The 12,704-nt window shown below is 43.4% G+C and overlaps 1 protein-coding gene across 1 annotated transcript in view; it reads left to right on the top strand.

The window, feature by feature from the left end:
* The window catches only part of VPS26C (VPS26 endosomal protein sorting factor C), a 58,342-nt gene that overhangs the window by 12,081 nt on the left and 33,557 nt on the right, over nt 1–12,704 (top strand). The window contains exons 2-4 of the mRNA XM_040338966.1: nt 3,826–3,969; nt 7,523–7,672; nt 12,281–12,361. Of these exons, the coding sequence (XP_040194900.1) occupies nt 3,826–3,969; nt 7,523–7,672; nt 12,281–12,361 (375 nt within the window). The remainder of the gene's footprint in view (nt 1–3,825; nt 3,970–7,522; nt 7,673–12,280; nt 12,362–12,704) is intronic.

Genomic DNA, 12,704 nt, shown 5'->3' with positions numbered 1-12,704 from the left:
ATCCCCTATTTTGTAGACCCTATAATTTTTGCGCAAACCAATCAATATACACTTATTGCAATTTTTTCTTTTTTTGCCAAAAATATGTAGAAAAATACATATCGGCCTAAACTGAGAATTTTTTTTTTTTTTTAAAAAAATTGATATTTATTATAGAAAAAAGTTAAAAATATTGTGTTTTTTTTTTTTTTTCAAACTTGTCCCTCTTCTTTTGTTTATAGCGCAATAAATAAAAAACGCAGAGGTGATCAAATACCACAACAAGAAAGCTCTATTTGTGGGAAGAAAATTATAAAAATTTTAATTTGGGTACAGCGTAGCATGACCGCGCAATTGTCATTCAAAGTGTGACAGCGCTGAAAGCTGAAAAATGGCCTGGGCAGGAAGGGGGTGAAAGTGCCCGGTAGGCAAGTGGTTAAAGGAAAAGTGTAAAAAATAGAAGGCCTTTTTTTTTTAAAGCGCCCCATCCCTGCGAGCTCGGACGCAGAAGCGAACACATATGTACGCCGCACCCACATATGTAAACAACGTTCAATATCCCCCCCCCAAAAAAAAATGTTACTTCTTTCTCAGTTTCGGACATATTCTACATATTTTTGGTAAAAAAAATTCGTAATAAGCATATATTGATTGGTGTGCGCAAAAGTTATAGTGTCTACAAACTATAGGAAAGATTTATGGCATTTTTATTAAAAAATAAATAAATTCTGTGTAAATGTCACTGGCAGGGAAGGGGTTAACACTAGGGGGCGATCAAGGGGTTAACTGTGTGTTCTAACTGTGTGTGGATGGGAGTGACTAGGAGAGAAGACATTATTTTTCCTACTTGGTACGAACGAACAACATGTTTCCTCTTCCCTGACAGCACAGGGATTTGTGTGTTAACACACACAAATCCCTGTGCTGGCGCATGTGCACACGCACGCCCTCTGGTGGACAAAAAGCGGAAGGACTTGCTCGTACAGGGTTTCACCCTGGGGAGCCATTCTGCCGCAGTATATCTGCGTGAGCCAGTCGGGAACCGGGTTGAAGCATGACATGTTGGGTATCTATTTACTCGGCGTAACCTTATCTTTCCATTATACAAAAAAAATTGTGTTAACTTTACTGTTTTTTTTGGTTTTCCCCAAAAAAACCTGTTTAATTGTTGTGCAAATACCATGTGACATTGGCTGGTGTTTGCTGCTGGGTCCCACCCACCGCCGACATCAACGCTCAATTTTGACAGCTGGTCTCTCTCTGCATTCAGTTGCATTACATGGCAATTTCACACGCTCAGCGGATCTTACGGAACCAAATGATCTGCTCAGTGTGAAACTGTCTCACAGGAAGCACAGATTGCACACTCATTGGATGCAACATTTTACAGCAGTCCCACAGGCAGATCTTGGGAGACGGCCAGCACAGATGACCATATGGTTACAACTTGTCACTGCCGGCTGTCGCCCGCCGCCCCTCTTAACCACTTCCCGACCTCCTCATGTACATATACGTCGGCAGAATGGCACGGACAGGCACATGTACGTACCTGTACGTCCTCTACTAGACGTGGGTGGGGGGTCCGATCGGGACCCCCCCCGGTACATGCGGAGGTCGGGTCCACTCGGGGAGCGATCCGGGACGATGGCGCGGCTATTTGTTTTTAGCCGCGCCGTCGCGATCGCTCCCCGGAGCTGAAGAACGGGGAGAGCCGCGTGTACACGCGGCTTCCGCATGCTTCACTGTGTCGGCGCATCGATCGCGTCATTCCTTTTATAGGGAAGACACGATCGATGACGTCATTCCTACAGCCACACCCCCCTACACTAGTAAACACACACAAAGTAAACCCTAACTCCTACAGCGCCCCCTGTGGTTAACTCCCAAACTGCAACTGTCATTTTCACAATAAAGAATGCAATTTAAATGCATTTTTTGCTGTGAAAATGACAATTGTCCCAAAAATGTGTCAAAATTGTCCGAAGTGTCCGCCATAATGTCGCAGTCACGAAAAAAAATCGCTGATCGCCGCCATTAGTAGTAAAAAAAAAAAATAAAAAAAAAAACTATCCCCTATTTTGTAAACGCTATAAATTTTGCGCAAACCAACCGATAAACGATTATTGCGATTTTTTTTTTACCAAAAATAGGTAGAAGAATACGTATCGGCCTAAACTGTGGGAAAAAAAAAATTTTATATATGTTTTTGGGGGATATTTATTATAGCAAAAAGTAAAAAATATTGCATTTTTTTCAAAATTGACGCTCTATTTTTGTTTATAGCGCAAAAAATAAAAACCGTAGAGGTGATCAAATACCACCAAAAGAAAGCTCTATTTGTGGGGAAAAAAGGACGCCAATTTTGTTTGGGAGCCACGTCGCACGACCGCGCAATTGTCTGTTAAAGCGACGCAGTCCCGAACTGTAAAAACCCCTTGGGTCTTTAGGCAGCAATATGGTCCGAGGCTCAAGTGGTTAAACTGCAGCCTGGGACCATGGGCCCACTGGGTCCCATGGTAGGGCCGGCCCTGATGGTAGCCAATCGGCTTCTTACCTCAGCTTGTTCAGCTTTAACCACTTCTACACCGAGGACGTCATATGACGTCCTCGACTTTGTGCGGTGATATCTGAATATAATATATAAATGCATGATGCATAAAATTTACGTGATTGTCAATAAAAGCCTTTGACGCTCATGAAATGCGTGTAATTATACTTCAGTATACCGTAGTAACATCTGACAAAAAGATTAAAAACACTGAAGCAGCAGACTTTGTGAAAATTAATATTTGTGTCATTCTCAAAACTTTTTTGGCCAATAGCTGTACACTCATGCTGACAGGAGGACTGCATTGAGTAATGGCTCATCAGAGAGATGCTGCTGCTCCTTTATTGTCCAATGAGTAGGCTGGGTGTGTCTTTTTGACCATACTGTGCTTCCAAAGCATTAGCTGTCATGTTGACAGATGGGGTGTCTAGAACAAAAAATGTGGTGGGGTGGCTGATAGAATATTTTTTTTTTAATCCTCTCCCTATACCCTTCCCCCCCCCCCCCCCCCCCAACGTTTATGCCATGACTTCCAAAATTGAGATATATATATATCGTGTTTCCCCGAAAATAAGTCCGGGTCTTAAATTAATTTTGGCAACAAAAGACACAGTAGGGCTTATTTTCGGGGTAGGTCTTAACATGTAATGTGCTGTCTTCTCTCCCCCTCTCCCTCCCTGCCTGTCAGGAATCCCCAGTGTGATCTGAATTAAAATGCTTGTAAAATCCTATAATACACTCTATTAAAGTGGTATATATAATGTACAATGTGTGTGTTTTTGTAATATAATTGTGCCAAAAACCTGTTATAGCGCCATTCTGCACTTCTGTGACACGCCGGAGCTCTCTTCCCCGCAATTATATTACAGAAACACACACACTGTACATTATATGTTACTGTAAAAGAGTGGATTATAGGATGTTACAAACATTTTAAACTAGGGCTTATTTTCGGGGTAGGGCTTATATTGCAGGCGTCATGGAAAATAACGCTAGGTCTTATTTTCGGGGTAGGTCTTATTTTCAGGGAAACACGATATATATATATATATATATATATATATATATATATATATATATATATATATATATATATATATATATATATATATATATATATATATATATATATATATATATATATATATATATATATATATATATATATATATATTAAAAAAATTGTTTGCCTAGAGTTTTCGGAAAATAAATCTAACAAAACGTCTCTGTGCTGCGCGATTCTCGTTTCATTGTTCAGTGTGTGGAAATGACTGACCATTCTCTGCTCCTTCCTACAGGAGGTCTTATCGGGAGTCGTGGTGGTGATGAGTAAGGACACGGTTCAGCATCAAGGCATCACCCTGACAATGGAGGGGTCTGTTAATCTGCAGCTTAGTGCAAAGAGTGTTGGTGTTTTTGAGGCCTTCTACAATTCAGTGAAGGTAAGTTTACTATAGCAGACTGTAATGCTCCATTTCCCTTCACAGAATGTCCTCTTCACCTCTTAGGTACTGGGCGGTCCTCAATAATGAATCTGTGTATGTTGGAACTGTGAAAAAATAGCGCTGGACACATAGGATTGGCTCTCTGTCATTGCTATCTTAACGCCATTCCCCCCCGGCCTATAGCAAAATGACGTCTGGGCAGTGGCTCTTCCGTTCTAACTGGGCATCGTATGACCACCAGCAAAACAAGGCGGCGATCGGTAGTGTGGTGTGTCGCTCCGACACACCGCATCTCGGATCATGGTAAAGAGCCTATGATGTAGGCTCTTTGCCATATAAACCGCTGTGTCCAATCACAGCTGATCACAGTGTAACTAGGAAGTGTCGGTTATCGGCATCGCTGACGGGGCGTGAGTAGAGGTGAGACAATAAGCAGCTTTCCCTTGGGACTACGTCTCCCCACAGGGATGTAGTCCCAAGGGAGGGGGAGAGAACGCCAACTGCCCCCCCCCCCCATGGTTGGTAGTTCATAATCTACCTAGTAGGTCCCACCCACTGTTGACTTTCACCACTGTGTATGCCTTGATCTTTGCTGCCCCTGTGTGCACAACACTGTTCACCTTACTTTGCAAATAGTTAATCAAAGACACGTGTGTGTGTGTGTTTTTTTTTTTTTTATATATTTTTTTATTCCGGAAGAAGACTCCTAACTTTTTTGAGCATTCATTTGTTTTTTTCAATACTGAAAGGATGTTTTTTTTTTTTTTCTGACCCAGTAAAAGTGCCTGATTATACGGAGACTCATCAGATTGGACCACCACTAAATATTTACATTGCAGTTATCAGACACAGATAAAAATTCATTCTGAATGCAACTGGTTCAGTTTTTCATTTCTGCCTGGATTGTTGCTTTAAAGAGTAATGCTGGCCATACACTATACGAAAATTTGGCCGACATTCGGTCGTTAAAGATCTTTCGTTTTTCGAACAGTTAATGGGCACAAAATCGATAATCGTTTGGACGTTTTTGAGCCAAAAAAACGAAGTTTGGAAATTTTCTGCCGAACGAATGATAAATCGGAAGGTTAATGTGTTTCCTGTCCGAACTTTCTGCACTAGGTATATGTAAAAAAAAAAAAAAAAATTTTTTTTCTTTTATGTCCACTGAACGATGGCACTTTCGTTTGCGCTCACGAACGAACTTTCGTTTTTCGAAAGTTCGTTCGGACGTTCGGCCAGCATAACTCCACTCCAAAAACATTCACTTCTGGGTGATCGATGTACATTGCAGGGATTTTAACAAACTTTGTTGCAGGTTCCTATCTTTTGTTGTTCTGACCAAATTCATGTTTCTTTGTCCATGTGCTGAGTGTAACTCAATGGTAGTGGTTTTATAATTATCAATCAGCTGCTGCACCTGCAGGGCTCTAATAAGGAATTGGCGTGGTCTGCATCCCTTTTTAGATGTGTTTTTTATTTTATTTTTTTATTTTGGGAGTTTTTCACAAAATACATTTTTGTTGCAGAGGATGCCAAAAATCTGACTTGTATCTTAGTGCAGACTTCTGGGAAAATCAGTGAGCCAATCACACAAGTTGGAAACTTTGGGCCAGATCCACAAAAGGGATACGCAGGCGTATCTGCTGATACGCCGTCGTATCCCTGTTTCTAACTATGCGGCTGATTCATAGAATCAGTTACGCATAGCTAGTCCTAAGATCCGACAGGTGTAATGGACTTACACTGTCGGATCTTAGGATGCAGTACTGCGGCCGCCGCTGGGGGCATTTCTCGTCGAAATCCCGCGTCGGGTATGCAAATTAGCACTTACGGAGATCCACAAAGGTTTTTCCCTTCGTTAAGTCGCCGTAAGTGTTAGTTTGCCGTCGCAAAGATAGGGCTACTTTTACAAACTGTAAAGTTAGTACACCATGTAAAAGTATACCTGTCTTTCCCGCGTCGCTGTCAAATTTTTTAATTTTTTTTTTTTTTTTTTTTACCCGTCGTGATTCACAAAACTCGGCGCAACGTAACGTAACGCAAAGCACGTCGGGAAAATAGCGTCGGGAGCATGCGCAGTACGTCCGACTCGCCCCATTTGAATTGGCCCGCCTTGCGCCGGACGGATTTAAGTTACACCGCTGCAAATTTCTAGGTAAGTGCTTTGTGGATCGGGCACTGACTGGTGTAATTTGCGGCGGTGTAACTTAAATCAGTTAAGTTACGTTGCGCCCGCTGGCTGTGGATCTGGCCCTTTATCACCATCACTGGTGTGGGATTCTGAGGTGGCTGCATGCTGCACCCTAGTGGCCAATATAGGTCACTCCTGACATAGCAGCCAGCTTTATATTTATATCACCATAGATCACCCACTTGCAATATGCTTGTGTCCGGCAAGAAGGGTGGTTGAGGTAGCGCGATTTATATTTTTCCTATGTTTGTTTCTTGTAGTTATTGTTTACATGATAATCGCAGCACCTAGAGGGATTAGACTGTGACCACGTTGCAGTTCTCTTTCCCCTTTTCTCATTTTTTTGGTATTTTTTTTTAGCGCAGTTTCTTTCCATTTTTCCACAAGTTGGAAACTACATTTTCAGGGGGTGTTCTGTACCATCTGTGTACAGAACACCTCCAGGTAGCCATATTGAATTACGTTTTATACAAAATTACAGCGCTGCAGATTGAAAAGGAAAGACAATTTTTTTTTTTTTATCTCTTTAAATCACAATACAGTGGAACCACGCATTGTAAGTAACGCGGTTTACAAACGTTTCGCAATACAAGCTTTTTTTAAAAAATAAATAAAAATCCTGACTTGCTTTGCGAGCGTCGTTTTGAAAGACGAGCAGGATTCAAGCAGCTGGGCTGTGCAGTGCCGCATTTGGTCAGAGGTGCGGGGGCGCCAGTAACGCTCGGAAACACTCTCCGTTTTCCGAGTGGTTTCTGAGTGTCTCCGGCGCACCCCTGTACTGCATAGACAATCAGTGGCTGTGGAACGGATTATCTCATTTTCCATTATTTCGTATGGGGAAACTCGCTTTGACATACAAGTGCTTTGGATTACAAGCATTCTTCTGAGGCCCCGTACACACGACAGAGGAACTCGACGTGCTTGGCACGTCGAGTTCCTCGTCTCGTTTTGGGATGAAGCCGCCGAGGAGCTCGGCGGGCCGCCTTCTCCTATAGAACAACGCGGCCAACGAGAAAATAGAGAACATGTTCTCTATTTTCTCGTCGAGCTCCTCGGCGGCTCCATCGAGCCAAAACTGTACAGACGACAGAGATTCTCGGCAGAATCCGGGTTTTGACCGAGTTTCTCGGCGAATTCTGCCGAGAATCTCTGTCGTGTGTACGAGGCCTGAGATGAACTATGCTCGTAATCCAAGGTATTACTGTATGTCGCAATTATTAATGCTGTATTTTTATTTTATTTTTGGCCCATGAAAGTGGAGTTGCCCTTTAACATAAGTCTTTGGCCAGTCTGTATTGAGGTGTATGTAATCCCTTTTTTAATATGAAGCCACTAAATGCGGTGATTGATTTATTTCAGCCAATTCAAATCATCAGCACCACTATAGAGATGGTAAAGCCAGGAAAAGTTCCCAGTGGTAAAACAGAAATTCCTTTTGAATTCCCCCTTGTCATGAAGAGCAATAAGGTCCTATATGAGACGTACCACGGAGTGTTTGTCAACATTCAGGTAAGTGAGGCTGCTTTTCATACCCTCCTGTGTTCTAGGAATGTGTTTCATTCTGGTCACAGGCAGTAATGGAATGTGACCCAGAGCAATACAAACAAAACTGCATGTTTCTGCATTATAAAGCATAAAAAACAAATCATTTACCCAAAAATGCAACATACATTTGCATGATCTTGCTGTAAATATGTGAAAAATGCAGTACTGATATTTTTTGTGCCCTAAATGTCTTCAGTGTGCAAATTTTCTTGCCAAAGCAGACAGGGTCAGTAATTGGCTATTGGCATATGACTCTCTCAGCACTTACGCATCAGTCAACCACTCTCTGCCCCTCCAGCGCTCACTGGGCTGTGGAGGGGGCTGCCTCAGGCTCTCAGCGGGTCGCTGAGAGGCTAAGCCAGCTGTCAGTTCAGGCATCTGCATGGATCCTAACCATATGTTTGGGATCTTTCCAGAGCCTGGGTGGGCTCAGTGACATCAGCCAACAGCAAGCTTTAGACTGCTGTTGGCTGAAATGAGTCACAGGAATGCAAAACAAGCTGCATTCCTGTGATCTATAGGAGTATGGCCAAAAAAGCTTTGGACATACTTCTCCTTTTAGGCCGGGTTCATGTATCTGCGGCCATGGTTCACAGCAGGGGGTCCGGTGGGTTTCTGTACACTGGTTCAGGTGCGATTCAGGTCCGAATTTTAGCCTGAATTGAGTCATGTGAATTAGATGTGGGGAAACCTGCATTCAATTGGCATATGTGTGAACCCGGCCTCACAGGCAAGTGTGACCACCTCTGTGTAGCCAGTTCACCCATGTCTGGGGCGGCCGTGGTCTGGTTTGTAAAAGGATCCGGTGTGTGTTTGGGCCTGGTTCAGGTGCGAATTTAGGCTAAAAGTCAGACCTGAATTGGTGTACAGGAACGCACCAGATCCCATGCTGTGAAACGTGGCCGCAGATATGTGAACAACGAACATATGTGGCATTTTTACACAAACATGTTTTATTAAAAAAGCGCAATGGAAGTTTAGGCAACAGGACAGTTTAAATATGTTGTAAGAAGTCTTATTGCACATTGGGGGAGATTTACTAAAGCTGGTGCACTCAGAATCCGGCACAGCTGTACAATCCGCTTATAACTTAAGTTTGTTCAATTAAGCTTTGACAATAAAACATGGAAGCTGATTGGTTACTATGCAGAGCTGCACTAGATTTTACACTCTCCAGTTTTGGTAAATCTCCCCCATTGTCTTTGTCGCTCCTGTCCTGTGGGTGACAAATGCATGAAACATTTTGTTCCATCTTTCTCATTGCTGACATAGCATGGTGTACAGCAGGCTCCCCTCCCCCCCCACTGTTTTTCTTGTTCAATCATTTTTATTGTAGGTATATCAAAAATGTACAGCAATGCAATCGCACCTAGTCTGCCCGCGCAGGGGCTACGACTGGCAACATAGAGAACATAAGTGTACATACACAGCATAAGCAAAGGAGGAAGGGCCTTTGTCTCAAACAGACATATCCAACTTGATCAAAACATATAGTGGCCCAGATTCTCAAAGGAGATACGATGGCGTATCTCCAGATACGCCATCGTATCTCTGAGTCCGAGCCGTCGTATCTATGCGACTGATTCATAGAATCAGTTACGCATAGATTTCCCTAAGATCCGACCGGCGTAAGTCTCTTACGCCGTCGTATCTTAACTGCATATTTACGCTGGCCGCTATGTGGCGCTTCCGTTGTTTGCAGCGTCGAATATGCAAATGAGCAAGATACGCAAATTCACGAACGTACGCCAGGCCGACGCAGTACAGATACGCCGTTTACGTTAGGCTTTTCCCGGCGTAAAGTTACCCCTGCTATATGAGTTGTACATGCGGCATACCAATGTTAAGTATGGACATCGTTCCTGCGTCGAAATTTGAAAATTTTACGTCGTTTGCGTAAATCGTTAGCGAATAGGGCTGGGCGTCATTTACGTTCACGTCGAAAGCATTGGCTTCTTGCGGGTTAATTTGGAGCATGCACACTGGGATACTTTCATGGACGGCGCATGCGCCGTTCGTAAAAAGCGTAATTTACGATGGGTCACAGTAAATTAACATAACACACGCCCACATCTACCACATTTGAATTAGGCGGGCTTACGCCGGCCTATTTACGCTACGCCGCCGCAACTTTCGTTTGAGAATACGGCACTTGCCTGTAAAAGTTGCGGAGGCATAACGTAAATAGGATACGTTACGCCCGCACAAAGATACGCGATTCTACGTGAATCCGGGCCTTTGTGGGGAAAACCCCATGATTGCCAAGGTAGTCAGAACCTTTATGCCAAGACCTCCTTAGTGGGCAGTCCTGACACCAATAGGCAGCCAAAAAGGGCTGAAAAACCCATGAAAAGAGAGCAAGAAAGGGGAGAGAGGGAAAAGTAAAGTAAAAAAGATAGAAGAGGAGTAAGGACTCAAAGTCTACCATGGTTCCCAGATTTTGAGGAACTTGGCGTGGGGTGTGTGTGTGTGTGTGTGTGTGTGTGTGTGTGTGTGTGTGTGTGTGTGTGTGTGTGTGTGTGTGTGTGTGTGTGTGTGTGTGTGTGTTTTTTTTTTTTTTTTTTTTTACAATTTAACCTTTTTAAATTATTTGTTTATTACAATTCTTTTTTTTTTTTATCAGCCCTGTTGGGGGGATTTGGTGAGATATCAGGGGTCTTAACAGACCTCTGACATCTCCCCTTTCAGACAGAGAAAGGGACTAAGGACACAGATTCCCCCGTCCCTTTCTCTGTAGCCCCAGCTGCACTGAAAATGAATGGACAGGAGACGGAGGCTCCTCTCCGTTCATAAACTGAGATATCGTAAACCAAGGTTTGACAAATTTGCTTGGAATCTAGGAGCCAGCTAAAAAAGTTAGGAGCCAGAAAACGCACCCTGTCCAGCCGAGCTCGCGCGCAGAAGCGAACACATACGTGAGTAGCGCCCGCATATGTAAACGGTATTCAAACCACACATGTGAGGTATCGCCGCGATTGGTAGAGCGAGAGCAATAATTCTAGGCCTAGACCTCCTCTGTAACTCAAAACATGCAACCTGTAGAAATTTTTAAACGTCGCCTATGGAGATTTTAAAGGTAAAAGTTTGTCGCCATTGCACGAGCGGACGCAATTTTGAAGCGTGACATGTTAAGTATCAATTTACTCTGCGTAACATTATCTTTCACAATATAAAAAAAATTGTTACGCAGAGTAAATTGATACTTAACATGTCACGCTTCAAAATTGCGTCCGCTCGTGCAATGGCGACAAACTTTTACCTTTACTGTTGTCTTATTTTTTTATTAAAAAAAAGTGTATTTTTTCCCCAAAAAAAAAGTGCGCTTGTAAGACCGCTGCGCAAATACAGTGTGACAGAAAGTATTGCAACGACCGCGATTTTATTCTCTAGGTGTTAGAATAATAAAAAAAAATGTTTGGGGGGGTCTAATTAGAGGGAAGGAGATGGCAGTGAAAATTGCTGTTTTACTTGTCATGCCAACGGCCACCACAAGATGGCGCCAGATCACAGAAGGAAGCTTAGGCCTGCAGAAGGCCGCAAAGCCGTGGCCTTAATTACTGGCCGGCGGGGGCCCGCCGCAAGCGCACAGAGACATAGGATACCCCATGCGCCCCCAATTGCCGGCCGACCGGTAATTGAGGCCGCGGCCTTCTGCAGGCCTAAGCTTCCCTGGGCGCCAGGGCGCTATTTCTTGTCGCAATTGCGACCGGGTGCCCGGATTTTGTCGAACCCTGTCGTAAACACAGTTTGCGATGCTCAGTTATGAATGTACAGTCTGTGATCACTGTGATCTGGTAAATGATATATATACCGGCTCCTTCCTCTGCTCTCAATCCTGACAGATTGAGCATGGCGGGGGACCGAGGAGCACAGAGGAAGACAGGAGAATGGAGGAGCACGGAGGGGGACTGGAGGAGGATATACGGGACAGTCGGGGATGATCGGTGTGGCAGTTATGATCATCGATCTCCCTGCATAGATTTCAATAAAGCAGCTGAAAGCTGTGGGGAGGGAGAGAAGGAGGAGCGGCTGTCAGCTGCTTTATTTAGATCTGTACAGGGAGATCGGTACTCGTAACTCCCTCCACCACCACTCCGATCATCCCTGACTGCCCAGGTATCGGGTCAATCATCGGAGCATTTGCCTAAGTACAAGTGCTTGGTATTGATATCGGTGCAACCCTACTGACACCAAAAAAAACTGATTGTGCTTCTAACCCCTCACCATTTCCCAATCTATAAAAAAATAAGTTTTGCCTTTTTAGTCAGATCTTTCACTTCACTCACACATATATTTAGTTTTGGATAGCGCAGACCTTTATTCCCATCTGTGTCCCGATGAGGAAATATCTCCTCCTCGCTGTCAGGACAGGCTAAAATGTTTTTAATTTTGATTTTCTTTTTCCCTGTCCCTGTGACCCCTATGAGAATTGAAAGGCACATGTGTCACCAGGATAAACGGCAATAATAAAAACCTAGTTCTAACACTTCACCACTCTGCAAAAAATGTGTTTTCTGCCTCCATATGTAGACATTTGTAATTGATATTGGGATTGTCCTGTGTTTCTTCCAGTACACCCTCCGCTGTGATATGAAGCGATCTCTGCTGGCCAAAGACTTGACTAAAACGTGTGAGTTTATCATTCATTCACAGGTAGGTGCTGCACAGAGGTGTCACCAGAGCTGGACACAAATGGGGCAATAAGATTGTAGATCTAGTCTATTCTACTTAAGGGTTCAGTCACACTTGCATCGTTGCTGAGCGTAAGAACAAGTCAATGGAACAATGCAATTTCTTTTTACAACCTCATTTGATACCACTGTGCCACATTGGCGTGCATTAAAAAAAAAAATAGGATATGTTCTATCCCCTTGCAGTACGTTCTGACATACTGTAATGCATCACAATGCACTGCAGCACATACAGGCGTGGCCAAAAGTTTTGAGACTGACACAAATATCAATTTTCACAAAGTGAAATTTAAGAGAAAAAAAAA

This window comes from Rana temporaria, chromosome 2, assembly GCF_905171775.1.
Source record: "Rana temporaria chromosome 2, aRanTem1.1, whole genome shotgun sequence".
Taxonomy (NCBI): domain Eukaryota; kingdom Metazoa; phylum Chordata; class Amphibia; order Anura; family Ranidae; genus Rana; species Rana temporaria.
This window is presented reverse-complemented; position numbering and strand designations above follow the sequence as displayed.